The sequence below is a fragment of the Oryzias latipes genome, chromosome 7 (assembly GCF_053564925.1).
Source record: "Oryzias latipes strain Hd-rR chromosome 7, Olatipes_Hd-rR_3.1".
In the NCBI taxonomy this organism is placed as follows: domain Eukaryota; kingdom Metazoa; phylum Chordata; class Actinopteri; order Beloniformes; family Adrianichthyidae; genus Oryzias; species Oryzias latipes.
In genome coordinates, this window is record NC_136243.1 from 10,447,595 (window position 1) to 10,466,268 (window position 18,674).

Consider the following 18,674-nt stretch of genomic DNA (forward strand, 5'->3'; position numbering starts at 1 on the left):
GTTTATCCTGATTTGCAAAGTTTCAAACCAAAATATTTCCAAATTTTTCAGATCAGGTGTTTTTGTCACAGGATTCCTCAGTCTTGGTATGTGGAATGGGGCATCAGGGTATTAGTTTATGTCACAGGCAGGTTTTTGCATTTCAAGGGTCCCCCCTCCCCATTTGTAGAAGCCCGTGCATACCTTTCAGCAAACTGCAACGCTCACACTGCTTTCCAGGAAAGGACTGGTGCAGACTGTAAACAAAAATGTCTCTATGGTCAGAAACAACTTGCCGATGACCTTTGCCTCCCTTATGACGCCTCCTGCATGCTGCCTCTCCCCTTACCTTGCAGTCTGCAGTGAACCTCGGCCCTGCCAAACACTAAAGGACAAGCCCGGCGTACTGCTATCATATATCTCATGTGTTGCAGAAAAAGATTTATCACAGAAGTGGGGGTGGGCTGAGAATGCTTTAGTGCAGGCATTCATCTTCTCTAAAAAGAGCCTTCCCTCTTGTAACACTGGATGAAACCTGTTTGCCGGTCACCTCGATGGTCCAGCGGAGGCCACTTTGGAGCGTATGCAAACAATGGAGCCCAACCAGCCGGAAAACATGAAGCTCCGCAGGTGTGACAGTGCAGGTGAGCTCCCTGCTTCTGCAGAAAGTGTGCTCAGAAATTCAAATGGAACTTTTCAGGAAAGTTTCTATGATCTGTGCGAGGTTCTGTCATTGTTAATGCACAGGCAAAGCGACTATACCTTCCTTTTTTGACTGAACTGCAATAATGCTCAACACAGGGGAAGTATTAAAAAAAAGGCTTTCATGCTTTTCTGTGCAGACTTAAATGTTTTTCTGCATTATTTTTTTAGATAATTTGCTAATGAGGAGTAAATGCTTGAAAGTGGACATAGGACTATGTAGAGGGGCTTCAGTGAGGCTTTTACGAGCCTGGGCTCTTCCATGTGGATCTGTCGCTCGCTGATAGGTGTAGTTTCTGATCAGTAGGAAATGTGATTTAAGCCGTCATGACCAAAAATTAGACCCGCCCTTTTTATCTTATCTTGTATTTTTGAGGTGTCATGCAAATACAGTGTTATACATTATTTTTTATGCATTAACTCAATAAAATTTTAAAAATACTTTTTTGTGGCGGGGTTTCTTTGGTTTTGAGAGCTTTAATTTGTAGAAAATTTTTAAACCTTGTTTTCTTCGCATCAACTCAGTTCAATGAGCTTTGTGAACACTTGAATATGGACGACTAGTTTAAGGTTCAGACACGTTTAGAATGACCAACTAGTTTTTTTGTGCTGCATCATTGTGTGGTTGCTAGACTTAGTCTCAGACATGCGTTTAACTGGTAAAGCAGAGTTTTCTGTTGAGAATTCAAGGACTCCATGATCTGTGCCTTTAAAGCAAGCCCCAATCATTAGACCTCCACTACCATGCCTGAAAGTGCAGTGTAAAGATTTAGGGATTTTCAGATTACTTTTTTTTTCCATGAAACTGAAAACAGCAGCAGCGCGGACTGACGAAATGATGGAGGATTTTTTATTTGCTTGAAGCTCATCATTTGATTTGTTATATTGTTTCTCAGTGTGTTGAGCTCTCTTAGACATCAATATTTTCATATCAGCTTTCTTGTAGTAAAAAAAATGAAATGGAATTTTTCTAAATTGTGTGAAATATCCTCTTTAAATACCGTCATGGCTTTTCAGAACGTTTTTTTTTTTTTCATTTTTTTCATTCATTTTTGAGCAAAACATCCATGAAAAGTCCATCAAAAAGCAGTCATGGTAACACACTGCTTACAACTGTCTTAAACTCAATGAAAGCAGTAAAGACTTACTATAGTAGAATGCTACCTTTTACCATCATGTTTTTAAAATAAACACTGACTGAAATAAGTCTATTGCTTCTCCTGTAAGGTTTTTGCATAACTGTAATCTGCTGTGATCAGATTCATTTTTATGCTTTTGTATGAAAACCGACCTGAGAGGTGGAGAGGGAAAACCTGACTGCAATTTGAACACGTGAGAGACATAAGAACAACCAGTGCAGCTGCTGTTCGTGGTAGAGTATTTATGGCAGAACACACTTTGCTGTCACGGCTCAAGACTTACTGACGGCTGACTTTGATCTTAAGTCCACCAGGGTTCATGCAGATCTCTGTTAGAATAAATCATATTTAGACATCAATCAGCTGCATCTACTCATGTTGAATTCAGTCTATTTTTCCACTAGAATCATTTTGTTTAGAGTTACATTAAAAGGATTTCCAGGTCATGTAGTTACTCCACACCTAAACTTTTCTGTTTGTTTTTTAACTTTGAGTGCAAATATTTTAGAGCTTGAAGTCCTCTATCATCAATAATCCAACTTTTTTTTACATCCTGAGGCTGTCAAAGTGTACTAAAAGTGTTTATAACTTATTCTTTAATTCTAAATAGAGTACACTATGGTGTGGATTTGCTTTGCCTAAAGCACAAATATCAGAGAAAGAAAGATGTCCTGAAGCAGTGAGGTTTAGTGGAGACTTGTGATTTAGAATAGAATAGAATAGAAAAGAATATACTTTATTCCAACTGTCAGCAAAGTTTAATTGTGGTTCATCATCAGCAGCACACTGTACAACAATGAGTAAAAAAAATAATAACACGGCAGAGATGGTGATGCCCAGGAATCTGATGGGGGAGACGCGGTCCACCCGTTACCCATGTATTAGTAGAGGGGCCTTTGTGTTTTCTAAACTCCAAGATGAGTTTTTTGGTCTTCTGAACATTTAGAGACAAGTTGTTTTCAGAGCACCACATGGGCGGGTTGCTGATTTCTGCCCTGAACGCCATCTCATCGCAATTTGAGATCAGACCCACAATGGTGGTGTCATCAGCAAATAAGAGAATTGCATTGGAGGTGTGTGAAACAGTGCAGTCTGATGTGTAGAGGGAGAACAGAAGGGAGTAGAACACAGTCCAGGGGGGAGTTTGCCAAGTAGCCTGGTGGAGGTTTTAACCACAAATGTAAAGTTTCATAGATGTTTTATTGTGTATTTTTATGCTGTTATGACTTTTACTGAGTTATTCAGAAAAATATTTCTTTAAAGACACTCCACTTAAAGTTGTGTTTTTGGTGGTTTTAATATGTTCTTGTGGCATATTGTTGATGATAGAAAACATATATGAAGAAAACTAAGATTTAAACTGCATTTCTGAGAAAAATTTCTTTATTAAAGACATTGTGAATCAGGAGCAAGTTAAAAATGCTGTTTGGAAAAAGCTTTTAGGTGTGATGTAAAAGTTACTACAGCAAACCTCAAACTCTCTGCTCCGCTCCATTCTGATGCATCCACTTGCAGACAAACAGATTTGTGTATGTCTTTGTTTTCCTCTTCTGAGCTGGAATCTGGATCAAAACTGCACAACTGCATGACTACAATGTTGCTCACCACTTTTGTATCACCAGTAATGTTAGCTTTGGTTGTGAGGGGCTATAAGCTAGTGGGAAAGACTTTAAACAGGTAGATGGTGGAAGGGGGCGGGCTTACTCCACGCCAACAGTACCGCCCACAACTAAGAATTGAATTTCTGATCGATCTCTGAGGCACCACCTTTCGTTCCAAATAAGCACCGCCCATTTCATGACATCAACCTAGAGTCTCTGCAGCGTGTCTGTGTTTCCCCACGAAAACAAACAACATCCAAACTTTTGCAGAGTTTGATGTGTATGTTCTGCATTTAAAATGAAAGCGTTTAGCTGATCACCTCTAGCTCCGTGAAGGAAGTGGATATGAGTGTGTGTGTGTGTGTGTGTGTGTGCGTGTGTGTGTGTGTGTGGGTGTGCGTGCGTGTGTGTGTGTGTGTGTTAGCCGGGGCGCAGTGCTGGCAGTGCAGACTCTTCCTGGAAGGGGCTTTTCTCACTAATCTACATCACTATGTGAGGACACACTCTATTTTTATGATTTGGGAGGGGCTGTACTCAGCGTGCAGATTTTCGAAGGAATGCTCCAAAATACATGAATGGATCAAAATCCCACTTTGGGGTTGTTTATAGTAAGTAATGAACATTATAATACACATAATAGCTCGAAATTCTTTGATTTTGTAAAATATAGGCCCTATAACAGATATGTTGGTATCGGTTTTGCAGAGCGTTTGAAATCAGGCATGTGGGTTGTGTGTTACACTAAAAACAAAATGTATGGGAGGTTTCTGTCCATGCATGTCCCTGTAATGAACCAACAACCCACTCTGAAGGTTCCAAGCCTTCAGCCTTTCATGTCTGTCATAGGAAAAGGTATTTTTAAAAAGGAATATTAAAAAAATACGAATAAAAACCACAAAGCCCATTGTGATTTTGGGCTATATAAATAAAATTGCATTGAATTAAAGTGTTGTATCTTCAGTTTACGGTGGTACCACATCGGTTTCAGGGAAGCTGAGGGCCAGAAAAAAACCTCGTGGGTGCACATAGTAATCCTTACCCACAGCCATGTTTTGGGTTTCTTTGTATTAGTTTTTTGCTTCCATTATGTCACCGTCATGATTTGAGTTCGGCTTCCTTTTTTATTTTGAAAGGTTTCCTGTTTTGTCATGCTTTTGAGTTTTATTTCCCTGATCATGTTCACCTGTGTCTTGTCTGTATTTAAGTCTTGTCTCTGCCTTCCTCTTGTGCTGGTCCATTAATGTCTCTTCCCTGACTCTCTTCAGCCATGTGTTCATGCTATGCCCACAGTAAGTTTAGTTTTGTTTTCCTGCTCTGCAGCGCTTTTTTTAGTTGAATAAATCCTTTGCCCTGGAACTGTGTGCCTCCCCTCTCTGTATTTTGGGTCCTTCATGCTCCCCAGCCCCCCCAAGCTGACACCCACATAAGCCCTGATGCAGGATTCAAGCCGATACATTTGTGTTGAGAAACAGTTACGCTCATCACCTGTATACAACCATGACTACATTGCTGAAAGTGACAGAGTTATGTTATACTCTGTTTTTTTGCTTAAGAAAGGTGACATCATATTTCAATTTAACATTTAAAAATGCAAATATACAACATTATAGCCTTTTAGACTAATTTCCATCTTTAGTCCCTTTAGACAGGTTGCTGGTCCCTAGACAGAAAAGACTAGTTAAATCAACTAGATGTAAAATCCCCCTAAGACAATAGTGTGACAGCATGACTTCATTTTTTGGTTTCAGATATTTAATATCACAAGAAGAGATCCCCCCCCCCGAAAGCATAAAACTGAAACTTCCTGGCAGACAGGATAGAAGTAGTTTACTTTTCTGACTTTATCTTTTCTTTAGATTCTTCTGATAATGAGGGCAGCAGTGAAGATGACAGAACACTCTTTTTGATATCACATTAGTCACACAACTTCCTGCTACATTAGCCTTTTTTTAATCTCTTAGGAAGTGGTAGAAATGGCGTTTGCACCTAAATAGGTTTCTTATCAGTAACAGGGTGGATTATTTCTGTATTTGCTTTAAAATAGAAATACATAATTTATATTACTATTAAAAATATTATTAATTTCATTCTGTTGCTGCAATTTTTTTCACTTTTACAACAACTTTGTACACATTTGTACACTTTTGGACGATCCTCATCACCCTTTGTAAGAGACCATGGCTGCACTGAGCAGCTCCTTCTGTCAGAGACCTGAACACCTCGCTGCAGGAAGCAGCACTTTCACACATCTTTCCTGCTGTCAGCCACTCAACTCATAGACTGGACACTTCATGGGGTTATTTCTTGTATTTTATTGCTTTATTATTTATTTGTTTTTTTAAATATTTGTCTAGTTGTTGAGTCAAAGTGACAAACCATTTCCTCATTGTGGGATCAGTTAAAGTTCTATCAACTAAAGTTTACTGTAACAGCTTTTTTGAAGTTAACCCCTTGACGCCTGGATGTGTTTCCAGCTATGAAAAAAAAAATCACAAATGTTTTTAGTTTCAAGTAGATGCTGGACTAAAGTAAACATCAAAGGGTGAGGATTCACAGGCCTTCCCTCCCTTCCAAACCCATTTAAACTCGTCCAGGGGCATAGGGTTACTAGAGCCTATCCCAGCTAGTAAATGTGGGGCATACCCTGAGCAGGTCGGCAGTCAATTTCAGGGCCACACATTCACACATATCACGTTTTAAATGCATTACATGCATTAAATATCTACTACAGTGATGCGGAGGAGGTTTTTTATTTAAACTTTTGTTCTTTGTTTAGTTAAAATGCATTACATTTATCAGAAGTAAACCCAAATCAATACTGAAGCAGTTGTGTTTCAGGCACTTGTTCCAAGTAGACAGTAATGAGTCAGGAGGAGCATCCACTGTTAAGCAGAAGCCATAGCAGAAGCCATAGATTAGATTGTTTAGAACCTGAAGAAAAACACACGGAGGTGAGGGAAGAAGATGCTTTCTTCTTGACAGACGTACACACACACACACACACATATATATAACATAGTTGCCAATATTTGTATATTTGTCAAGAGCATTGATTTGATTATCCTTAGAGAACATTTTTACATTATTTCAGAAAACATTAACATAGATTTAAACTGCCCCCCCCCTCGCCCCTCCCGGGCTGCTTGGGTCCCGATGCCGGGGGCGCTCCTGGCCTGGGGGTCTCCCCCTCTCTCCTGGTCTGGCTGGTCGGGCTGGCGGGGATCTGGTCCCCCTTATTACGGTTCACTTCGGCAGCATGCATGTATCTCCACCTCCACGTGCACGTGCACACTGCCACACTGCTCCCTGTCTGCTTCATCTCTCCTCCTAACCCACAGTGTATTGATGGACAGACATTCTCCGCTCATGTTCGTGTCAGAATTTCACCTTTGATGTAATATTTGTCTTTCCAGCAGATAATAACTTATTCATATCAGTGCTTGTATCCCCCACTTTCTCACCTCTCTTCCCTTTACTCCCCCCCCCCCCTTCTTACATTCTTCTTACACTAAATGTAACAACTAAATAAAAAGTAATACAACAAAAAGGGGTTTATACAAATCTATACTTTGGTTTCTCGAAGTTCTATAACCTCTTTTTGTGATAGTAAAACCTGTCCAACACAAAAGGCCTTCAGCTCTAATATGTTTGCTCAGTTGTTGGACGGAACGAGTTAAAAAAAAAGGCTATAAACTGCCCTCTAGTGGTGAAAAAGCAGAAGTTCATCTTCACCAGTGTTCAAAACAAGCCGTGTGTGCAGAACAAGCTGTGCTGGTCTGCATTCATGAGCGCTCCCTCCTCTGCTGCACTCCTCACCTCCTGCTCTCCCTGAGAGGAGGCGGCCTCCTCACAGCAGATGCCCCTCTTAATGGATTATGAATGCTGTCCTGTTGTCTGACGTCACCTACTGAGGTTCTGCAGCAGATGAAGGAGCAGACAAACGCTCTGCCCCCACCCCCCTTCTTGTAGCTCACACTTCTCTGTCAGCTGACCTGCTGAAGGTTGCGTTCAGGGAAACGCACACGTCACTCATGCAGGCAGACCAGGCGGCTTCTGCTGCAGACTCCTCATGGCTTTGACACTGAACACGGCCTCAGAGCAGAACAACCTCACACAGACTCCTCTGCTGAAGATCTGGGTGCCGTGGATGGGGTTTAACCTGAACCGCAGGAGGGGGTGTAAGTGCAAGAGGGTTTCAGCTTGAGTTTTTACTTTTGTGTTGTTGTATTCTTGCTCCAGGAAAAGAATCATTTGTCTGGTATTCGTGAGATATTTGAGGTTAGAAGGTGTCACAATAGGCAAGACAGGAACGCCTGGAACCACACTGAAGTTTTCTGGGTCAATGCTGGATCACAAAAGTGAACCCTGACCTGTGGATTACGGACGCCATCGGAAACAAATGTAGCTCGGGTCTAAAGATTAGAGATACTTTCCTGGTTTCACAGCTTTTTGTTTTAGGTTTGTGAGCTGGAATCCTGTAAAAAGCTACAGTTTGAAGAAGGCTCTGCCAGAGAGAATTGGCTGAAGATGGGGATAGATAAGGTTTATTGTTAGGCACACTGACAGACACAGCAGCTGTGTGACGAGGATTACTTTAAGACTGCAACGCAAACTGAACATTCATCCACCTGAGAAGGCTCTGCTGCTTTTTCCAAGTCTTAGTTGTTCAAGGAGCTGAAATACAAGAGTTTTAGTTGGAACTGGATCAACTGCAGCCCGAGCTCCTCTGCAGAATAAAACATCTCACCTCCGACTCTTTTTCAGCCTCCGTGCCTCAGTTCTGTAACTCCCCCACTGTGATTGTGATGGTGGGCCTGCCTGCCAGAGGAAAGACCTACATCTCCAAGAAGCTGACTCGCTATCTGAACTGGATTGGCGTTCCTACGAAAGGTCAGACACAGACTCCATGAATTTAAAGAAATGGAATTTAAGCTCTATGTTTGTAGAAGGTTTAATGGGGAAAAATAACCTTTTTTCTTCTTTGTCAGTGTTTAATGTGGGTCAGTATCGCAGGGAAGCAGTCAAGACCTACAAGAACTTTGAGTTCTTTAAACCTGACAATGAGGAGGCCATGAGGATCCGCAAGTAAGTGTTTTTCCGTTGTCAGTATGACGTCTTTGACATCTTGCTCTTCCTCCATCATTTTGGTTTTCTTCATGCGTGTCACATGACTTTCAGAGCCTGCGCTTCAGCTGCTCTCAAAGATGTGGCCGTCTACTTCTCAAAGGAAAACGGACAAGTCGCTGTAAGTAAGATACCATCATTAGCTTATGGCGTAGTTACATGCACTCACGCAGGGGGGTTGACCTGGATGGGTGCTGCTGGTTTTTGGGTTGTCTGGCCCCTTATAGGGTCCCTGGTTGGTTATCACAGGTGTGTCTTGCAGGTCCCTTGCAGCCAATGGAACGTACCATTTGTAATGCGTGTAGTAAATGCCTCGTGAAGTATTTGTAAGGATAATAGAAGTGTCTCGCACTTTTGACGTACTGGTGATGTTTTCGTACGGTGCTCTCACGCCACACTCTAGTCATTAGTGACGTACTGAACATACTGACCGCGCACAGATGCTGCAAGCGTGGAGTAGCACGTGATTTGCCTGTTGGACGTCCACACAAAACCACACTCTGATTGTCTAATTTCCTTATTTCTAATGGTCAGCCTGCATGAAGGGAGCACTCAACTTTCACCTGATAGGCACTGATTGAAAAATATGAAAAATCTGTTCAAAATGCCTGTCTACTTCACCTTTACCCTTTACTGTTAAGTGTTGACTGCAACCTGTTTCCTGCACCATTCCTTTCAGGAAACAAGAGAGATGCTGTTAGTTCGTACCCAGTCTTCCAGACATACAAAAAGATTCAAAAAGCAGGGAGCAAACAGACAATGGTAACATTCAATCCTTACAATGAAGGTGCATTTGAGAGTCACTATACTGTTCTGGACACACGCAGAGTTCAGCCTCTCCTCACAGCTTCATGTCTGCGGCCTTTGGGCCCCAGGGAAGTAAGGTCAGAGCTGGGGTTGTTTTGAAGCTGCAGCGTGTTTTTGCAAATGAATGTCCTTATATGCAGTTGTCATTTATTTAAAACAAAGAATATGGGCGGCCGGGCGGCCCCTGCCTTGCTCTCTCCTGGACCTCTCTTTATCATTTTAATTGAGCAACAGAATGAGCGGAGTGTTGAAGAAGAAAAAGAAAATGCGCTTTGGTGGATTGCTTTTTCATTTTATTTTTGAGTCAACAAAACAGCATTTCTGGTATTGACTTTTATTTTTAATTATGCCACAGAAATTCTTCCATAGATAGGAAACGATGCTTGATCATCTGTGTTTCTGGGGTACCTGTGGTAGAGCGATCAGCCTTTGATTAAAATACTGAAGGTTCGAGCCTTCCCCTGCCCATTCATGTGTTGAAGAGTCTTAGGACTAGACATTGTGTTGTCACCCACTGTTTGTGTGTTTGTATCTTGAGCTTAAAGCTGACGCCGCAACAACCCAATTTCCCAAGCTGGGATCAATAAAGCATCTTTATCTTATCTTATCTTATTGCAAGACATTGCTGCTGGTGATTATAGGTTATGTCAAAGCCAGACCTGGAGATACTTATCCATGCATTTGTCTCCAGTAGGTTAGACCACTGTAACGGCCTGCTCACCGGCCTCTCCAAACGAGCTGTAAAACAGCTTCAGTACATCCAGAATGCTGCTGCTCGAGTCCTGACCAGAACCAGGAAGTATGATCACATTAGTCCTGTGCTCAGGTCTCTGCACTGGCTCCCTGTACCTCAAAGAATAGACTTCAAAGCAGCTCTGCTTGTGTACAAGTCTCTCCATGGCCGAGCACCAAAGTACATCTCTGACATGTTGGTGCCATATGAACCATCTCGTACTCTGAGGACCTCAGGGGCCGGCCTCCTGTTGATACCCAGAGTCAGAACTAAACAAGGGGAATCAGTGTTTCAATATTCTGCAGCTAAAATCTGGAACAGCCTCCCTGAAGGCGTAAGACAGGCCTCTTCTGTGCTCATGTTCAAATCTAGACTTAAAACATTTCTGTTTAGCCGTGTATATGAATCAATTTTCAAATTTTTTCTTTTCTTTTAAAGTAAATTTTATGTTGATTATTTCTATGATGTATTGTGATTTTAATGCGTTTTTCTGTTTTGTGAAGCACCTTGAATTACTTTGTGTAAGAATTGTGCTCTACAAATAAACTTGCCTTGGGAAGGCTCTGAAAAGGATGAAGAGCGGAAAGGCCGTTGGTCCTGATGACGTACCTGTGGAGGTATGGAAGTGCTTAGGAGAGACAGCAGTGGAATTTCTAACAAGGTTGTTCAATAGGATTTTAGAGAGTGAGAAGATGCCTGAGGAATGGAGGAGAAGCGTTCTGGTCCCGATCTTTAAAAACAAGGGTGACATGCAGAACTGCAGCAACTATAGAGGGATAAAGTTGATGAGCCACACAATGAAGCTGTGGGAAAGAGTAGTGGAAGCCAGGCTTAGGAAGAAGGTGGAGATTTGTGAGCAGCAGTATGGTTTCATGCCCCGTAAGAGCACCACTGATGCCATTTTTGCTTTGAGAATGTTGATGGAAAAGTACAGAGAAGGTCAGAAGGAGCTGCATTGTGTGTTCGTAGATTTAGAGAAGGCGTATGACAGGGTGCCGAGGGAGGAGCTGTGGTACTGTATGAGGTCGTCTGGAGTGGCAGAGAAGTATGTCAGAGTAGTTCAGGACATGTATGAGAGAAGTATGACGGTGGTGAGATGTGCTGTAGGTCAGACAGAGGAGTTCAAGGTGGAGGTGGGACTACACCAAGGATCAGCTTTGAGTCCTTTTTTGTTTGCTATGCTGATGGACAGGCTGACAGACGAGGTAAGACAGGAATCTCCCTGGACAATGATGTTTGCGGATGACATTGTAATTTGCAGTGAGAGTAGAGAGCAGGTGGAGGAACAGCTAGAGAGGTGGAGGTTTGCTCTGGAAAGAAGAGGCATGAAGGTCAGTTGTAGTAAGACAGAATACATGTGTCTGAACGAGAGGGATCAAGGTAGAAGCGTTAGGTTACAGGGGACTGAGGTGAAGAAGGTGCAGGAGTTTAAGTACTTGGGGTCAACAGTTCAGTGTGATGGGGATTGTGGAAAAGAGGTGAAGAGGCGAGTGCAGGCAGGTTGGAGCGGTTGGAGGAAAGTGTCAGGAGTGTTGTGTGACAGAAGAGTGCCAGCAAGACTCAAAGGAAAGGTGTACAAGACAGTGGTGAGACCAGCTCTGCTCTATGGGTTAGAGACGGTAGCAGTGAGACAGAGACAAGAGGCTGAGATGGAGGTAGCAGAGATGAAGATGTTGAGGTTCTCCTTAGGAGTGACCAGGTTAGACAGCATAAGGAACGAGTACATCAGAGGGACGGCTCATGTTGCCTGTGTCAGCGACAAAGTCAGAGAAGCCAGACTGAGATGGTTTGGACATGTTCAGAGGAGGGATAGTGGATATATTGGTAGAAGGATGTTGGAGATGGAGCTGCCTGGCCGGAGGGCAAGAGGACGGCCAAAGAGGAGATACATGGATGTCTTAACAGAGGACATGAAGTTGGCTGGTGTTAGGGTAGAAGATGTTCATGATAGAGTGAGGTGGAAAAGGAGGATTCGCTGTGGCGACCCCTGATGGGAAAAGCCGAAAGAGAAAGAAGAAGAAATAAACTTGCCTTGCCTATAAAGCGCTAAATAAGCATTTCTCTGTTTGCTTCATTTTGTTTCCTTTCTGCTGCCCTTCGGCCGTGAAGGTTTTTGATGCCACCAACACCACAAGGGAGAGGAGGGCCGTTATCAACAGTTTTGCAAAAGAGAGGGGCTACAAGGCAAGTGGAACTCTCACGAACATCACATGTTTACTGTTCCTGCAGGGGGATGATTAGGAAACAGATCAGAAGATCATCCGCATGTCTCAAAGTTTACAGACCTGGCGTCGCTCTTTACGTATCTTGGACAATGGGAACATTTTTGTGTATTGTCTTTAGCGATATAACTCATTGGGTATATGGTGTTCTATCAAAATATTTGGTCGGGTGTTTTTGAGAATACGCCAACATAGCTCACATGTAGCAGTGTCAGACTGTTTTATACTTTTTTTTATGTTACTCACATGGTTGGGAGTTAGCAGTAATGTTTGTTCTACCACTATCACCCTGTTGTTTTTGTTTTTTTGTTGTTGTTTTGCAATGCAACCACAGGGGGCACTGTGTTTGTGCATTGGTTCCAAATATTTCCAGAGATTTTATATGGCTGATTTTCCTTTTTTCTGCTTAGGTTTTCTTTGTAGAATCCATCTGTGATGATCCAGAAATCATTGCAGAGAATATTAGGGTGAGAAACCTTTTCATATCCTCCGATTAGTTTCTCGTTTTGAAATGGCTGCAGTTTATTCTATGCCTTCACATAAATGTCATTTTGACAGCAAGTGAAGTTTGGGAGTCCAGATTACATCGACCGTGACGAAGATGAAGCCATGGAGGACTTTATCAAGCGCATTGATTGTTACAAGACCAGCTACCTGCCTATAGATGATGAGAAGGACAGGTATTTGTGTTCTTTAAGGACCATAATGATGCACAGTATGATCCTCTGTATTAGTAAGTTCTCACTTTTGTTTTTATTGGTGTCCAGAAACCTGTCCTATATAAAGATCTTTGACGTCGGTAGCAGATACCTGGTCAACCGGGTCCGAGACCACATTCAGAGCAGGATCGTCTACTACCTCATGAACATCCACGTCACCCCGCGGTCAATCTACCTGAGCCGCCATGGCGAGAGCGAGCTCAACCTTCTGGGCCGCATTGGTGGGGATTCCAGTTTATCCCCCAGAGGGCAAAAGGTGAATGGACCCAAATATAAAAAGAGGTTTAGTCCTTTCGTGCAGATGGAAATGTCCTCATCTCTCTCTGCTTCAGTTTGCCAGTTCCCTGGCGTCCTTCATCAGAGGGCAGAGAATCAAAGACCTGAAGGTGTGGACGAGCCACATGAAGAGGACCATCCAGACTGCAGAGGCTCTGGGAGTCCAGTATGAGCAGTGGAAGGCTCTGAATGAGATCGACGCTGTGAGATTGAGATAAATTCTTTCCCTTTTTTTCAGAGAAAAGCCTTTTTTAATGAAGTCTTTATTTTCCTCATGCTCTGTACATTTTACCAAACAGCTGAACCAATTACCTCCCAATATTACAAAAAAAGCAAATGATAGTCACGTAAAATATTAATAATATTGATAAATAAATTCAAAACTTCCTCATCTGATCATCTGAGAAACATAGGTAGACAGCACTTGTTCTAAATCCTAAAGAGTTAAATTAAGTTAAATGTTGGATTTAGATACAGATGCAGTTGGTGAACATCTGTTTTATAAAAACACTGATTCCTCAGCTATAATAGATACGAATTTGGCAGTTTTTTTAATTATAATTTGTGTGTAGTTTACACTAATGAAACCAATCTTTAACACAGCTACATTTAAGGCAGTGCAAGTAAAAAATATAATTTACTCATCATTCAATATTTCTAACTTTTTATCTAAACTTTTGGTTTGAAACTTTTTACAAGGCTACCAGCTTTGTCTTTTCTCTAAAGTTAATTTGAATTTAATTTGTAATTAATTTAATGTTACAGTTGTCCATAGTACCAACATTTTTGTTTTATTAACAAAAGCTTATAAATTTATTAAAATGATCAAATGTATTTTTACAAATTAGATTTTTGGTGACAAATGTTTCACAGTGATGGTGGGGTATTCTCAGGAAAGTTTACAATCGATTGAACAGAATTTTGTTTTTTATCAAAATGAAATGAACCTCAGCAGTGGCCTAGTCACAAAACAGACAGAAAGCTGGATCCAATTTCAGCAGCTTTATTATCTCAGCTTAACCCTTGTGCTATCTGGTGGGGTCAAAATGACCCCACCCTTACATTGATGTGTTCTCCCTACCATGACAAAGGTGGATAAAGGTTCAGGGCAGGCAAACAGAGTCAGATATAAAATGTGGTCAGGAAATCCGGTCCAGCTACAATGCTCAGTAAAGGTAGAGTGGCACGAAGAAAACTTCTCACTGAGTGAGGCTCAGTGCAGGGCTTAAGCAGACTGTGATTGCAAATGAAAGTCAGGTATCCTGGAACTGTGCGCCGGGGTTGCTAGGAGACAAAGTGCATTCAGTACTTTGGAGACGGTTCCCTCTGGTGACCAGAGGAGGAGACAGAGCTCTGACTTCTGACAGGCCTGATCTTGTCTTAGTTTTTGGAGGCTCCTCTCATCCGTCTGTGAGTGTTGCAGCTTATCAATAGATTTGCCGTGCAGTTTTAGTTTGGGAGGGCTCTGGTGTCATGAAGTGTTTCTCTATAAACTATTGTAATAAACTCTGAAAGCTGAATATATTTTCAAAAGTCAGTAAGTTATCTCCTGTTTTGCTCATTTACTTCAGGTGTTGTACACTGTAGAGTTACTGTATGCACTGTTTTGACTCAAAACTGTCGATCAGTCGTTCCATTAAAGCTGATCCCACTTTTCCTCCAGGGGGTTTGTGAGGAGCTCACCTACGAAGAGATTCAAGAAAACTTTATGGAAGAATTTGCTCTGAGAGACCAGGACAAGTATCGATACCGCTACCCCAAAGGAGAGGTGAGCACCACCTCCTTTTAGTTTATTTTATTGGACTTTTCTTTTATTTGTCTGTTTAAAGTTGTAACCAATATAAACAGTTCAACTCAAACATTAAATCCATTTAGAATAGTTTTTAATGCTTTAATAATAGTTTTAAAAGGCTTTGTTGCCAAACAATGTGTGTTCATACTTTTATTCATAAACACGTTCTCAGTGTTACAAACTACTCCAGGGGTTTGTTAAATCAAATAAAATCCAATAAATACAAATTAAGTTAAATTAAAGTTGTGTCATTTCATTTCAACAAATTTAATTGAATTATTTTAAGTTTTTACAGAAAACCTACAATTTTAAAAGTAATTGACTGACCAGAAATCAGGGATATTTACTCTAAAACGTATTCTACAGTTTGTTTTTAAATATAAATTAATGACAAAAAAAATTACATGATTATGGGACACGATGTTGTTACTTACTGGGACACAGGAAAAGATAAAAAAAAAACTGAATTTATTGGACTTTCTTTCTCTGGTGAAAATAGTTCTTGAAAAATGTAATTAGAAGATCCCCAAGTTTCAGAACTACTGTACTATACTATAGCAAGTATAGTAGAAGTCATAGTTTAGCTGCTTATTTAAATGTCAAAGTTGAAGTTTGTCCTCTTGAAATAAAATAAACTCCAGGAGTTACTGCAAGGGTTTTAGAATTTTCTTCGCTGGAACAAAAAAATTACAATTTTACTGATGCTGAATACATATATTTTATAATTATGGTGTTATAGCATATTTTATCTAAGGCAAGGCAGTAATCAGAGGATCTGGACATGAACTTAAACCTTCAGAGAGCAAAACAAGGGCTTCCAGAGGAAGTTTATTTGCAACAACCGTTTTTTTTTTCTTCAGATATTGTTCATCATAAAATAGAGAACAGAACATCATTCTGAGCGTGTAGTTCAGGTACAGAGAAGTCCTGCTTTTTTGAACGTGTCTGGCTCTCCTTCAGTCATATGAGGATCTGGTTCACCGCCTGGAGCCCGTCATCATGGAGCTGGAGAGGCAGGAAAACGTTCTGGTGATCTGCCACCAAGCTGTGATGCGCTGCCTGCTCGCGTACTTCCTGGACAAACCTGCAGGTATGACGTTACCAGAATCCGGTTGCCTGGAGTCTCTTCTGCACAAAATTTAGTTCAGACTCCACAAACACTATTAGCAAGCCTGATTTTGTTCTATTTGCAGACGAGCTGCCCTATCTTAGATGCCCTCTTCACACTGTGCTCAAACTCACACCAGTCGCTTATGGTAAGCGGTGCATTGTGGGTCCATGACAGCTGCAGATTCCTGCATAACTCTGAATTTTTCTTCTGTTTAAGGCTGTAAGGTGGAGTCCTTTTATTTGAATATTGAGGCCGTCAACACGCACAGGGAGAGGCCAAAAGTAAGTTTGCTCCAGTTCACATGTAGGATGATGCACTTTCACCAAGGAACCACCTCTCTTGTTCTGGTTCAGTCTTGAAAGAAAAACCAGCAGAAGAAATGCGTGATGCCTTAATCCAGAGGTCTAAAACCTGAAGGCTCTGGAACCACTTTTTTTTACCCCTCCACTGTGGCTCCGTGGCTTAAAAACAAAAATAAAATCATAATTTTAAGAAGTGTTCCTTATTTAGCACATATGTAAATTTAGGAATTTCAGCTCCGTTAAACTTCATACCATCTATATTAAAAGCTTCACGTTTTTGCACATTTGTGAGCAACGTATTTAATGCACTTCTTCTCAAACTTGGTTTTCATTTAAAGATGTTCAACTGAACTGACTGTTGTCCCTGTACGCTCACTGAACTCTGGCGCCATCTGCTGGCCACTTGGAAATGTGTGCAGCAGCCTGAAACCAGATTTTTTTTACAGAATAAATTAAACGGAGGAATAAATGACTGAGAAAACTCACATGCTCTTAAGAAGTCCAGATATGATGACTAAACTTCTGACAAAGTGAGGTTCACACAATTATACACACCACACAACTGTTTAAAGTACACAACTCATGTGTGATTGATCTTAGAAACCGAAGCTATTTTAATTGTCCAGAACAGGTTGCATCCACAATGACAACTGTCTTACAAACAAAACATCTGGTAGGACAAGAAGCCAGTTTATTGTTTGATTTGACCGTTTTAGCAGACGTGAAGCTTCTTTTTTCAAATGTGTTTTAAAAAGCTTTATGTTTCTTGAAAGTATGTCATCCCCAGGAAGATTTCCTCCATTTGAAATTTTCCTGTTTTACATTTTTATGGCTTAACTTTTTGCATCTGTGAAGCTTTTTTTGTCTTTTCTGTGTATAAAAGCTGTCTTGCTCCTTTAGGAGGTACTCAGCTTAAATGGTTAAAGATGAATAATATGGTTTTAAGAGATTTACTGGCAACAAATTATTTTTCTTTCTGTTATCCATGGTGTGTTTCTCTATTCAAACTCTTAAAGAAATCCAACTTTGTTTTATTTCTAGAGCACCTTTCCAACTAATGTGACCAGAAAATCTTTGTATAAACCATTTTCCAACCTTAAAAACCAAAAGCAAGGAAAAAGAGGATTACACGCACAAAAAGAGTATAAATCATGTACAATGCCCCCCCACACACATATACACATAACATAGTAAAGCATAAAATAACTCACTAATAAAGTAAATAGGGAATAGTAGAGCTATGGCTTTACATTTTCATGGCTTAACTCCACTTTACAGCCTTAATCTGGCTTTGTACTGAAGTGGGGAAATTCAGTGAAATAAATGAATAAATGCATCTTAGTAGACACATAAATCGCTAACAGTGAGTAAAAAAGATCAAATTAAATGAGTAAAAACAGAAGTCACCAGGAAAAACAACCCTGAGCATCTACACCTTATTAAGAAAAAAAAAAACATTGTTGTGACTGAGGTTTAATTTGATAAAAACATTTGACTTTCCTTTCTCTGTTCTTGTGTCTTTTTTTGCAGAATGTGAGCATCAACAGAGACCCAGATGAAGCTCTGCAGACTGTTCCTGAACATGTATAAGAACTCCTCCTAACACACAGGAACATCTCATGGACTCCTTTAGAGAAGACTGACAGACTCACAGTCGACCTGCAGCTGGTTCTGTTTCCGTGTCTGTGAAAGCTGTCTGTCCGTCTGTCTGAGTGGCTGTAGAGTATCTTTCGTTAAACATGAAGCCTCGAATTTATTCACATAAAGACCGTATTCCTGCAAATAAATGAGAAACGTTTAAACCACTAATGCACACTAAAGAGTTCAGACAGCAAACTTGGATTATAGTATTTCAGAATACGAATCGGCACCCTGGACAGCTCCTAAAAAACCATCACTTTAAGGTGTAATTGAAAATTCTTTGTTGATTTCAGTGTAAAAATGTAAATAAATAAAGATAAAATTTGACATGGAGAGTTTTTTTCCTGCATCTTTTTATAGGTTAAAGCTGGTTTTCATGTTTTCTCTGGAAACTCCCATCAGGGAGTAATTTTGGAAAATGGGCAGACTTTTGAGAAAACTTTTTTTTTTTTTTAAGAGGGAGGTATAGGGAGGAGGTGGAGGAGGTGTTTCTTCAAATAGTGGAGCAGGTTTTAAAAACCCCTCA

General features: G+C 40.8%; 1 protein-coding gene across 2 annotated transcripts; it reads left to right on the plus strand.

Annotated features, from left to right (window-relative positions):
• Positions 1-359: 359 nt before the first annotated feature.
• LOC101165483 (6-phosphofructo-2-kinase/fructose-2,6-bisphosphatase) lies at positions 360-18,481 on the plus strand. Of its 2 annotated transcripts, none has more exons than XM_004071004.5 (14): positions 360-623; positions 8,186-8,311; positions 8,410-8,506; positions 8,600-8,666; positions 12,195-12,269; positions 12,718-12,774; positions 12,866-12,987; positions 13,075-13,282; positions 13,359-13,505; positions 14,966-15,070; positions 16,055-16,184; positions 16,288-16,350; positions 16,422-16,486; positions 18,038-18,481. In XM_004071004.5, exons 1-14 carry the CDS (start codon positions 563-565, stop codon positions 18,095-18,097), a joined length of 1,383 nt encoding a protein of 460 aa, XP_004071052.1. In that variant the 5' UTR covers positions 360-562; the 3' UTR covers positions 18,098-18,481. The 2 variants fall into 2 exon arrangements, with proteins under 2 accessions (XP_004071052.1, XP_004071053.1); XM_004071005.5 differs by lacking the exon at positions 360-623 and adding an exon at positions 7,250-7,599.
• Positions 18,482-18,674: the final 193 nt, after the last annotated feature.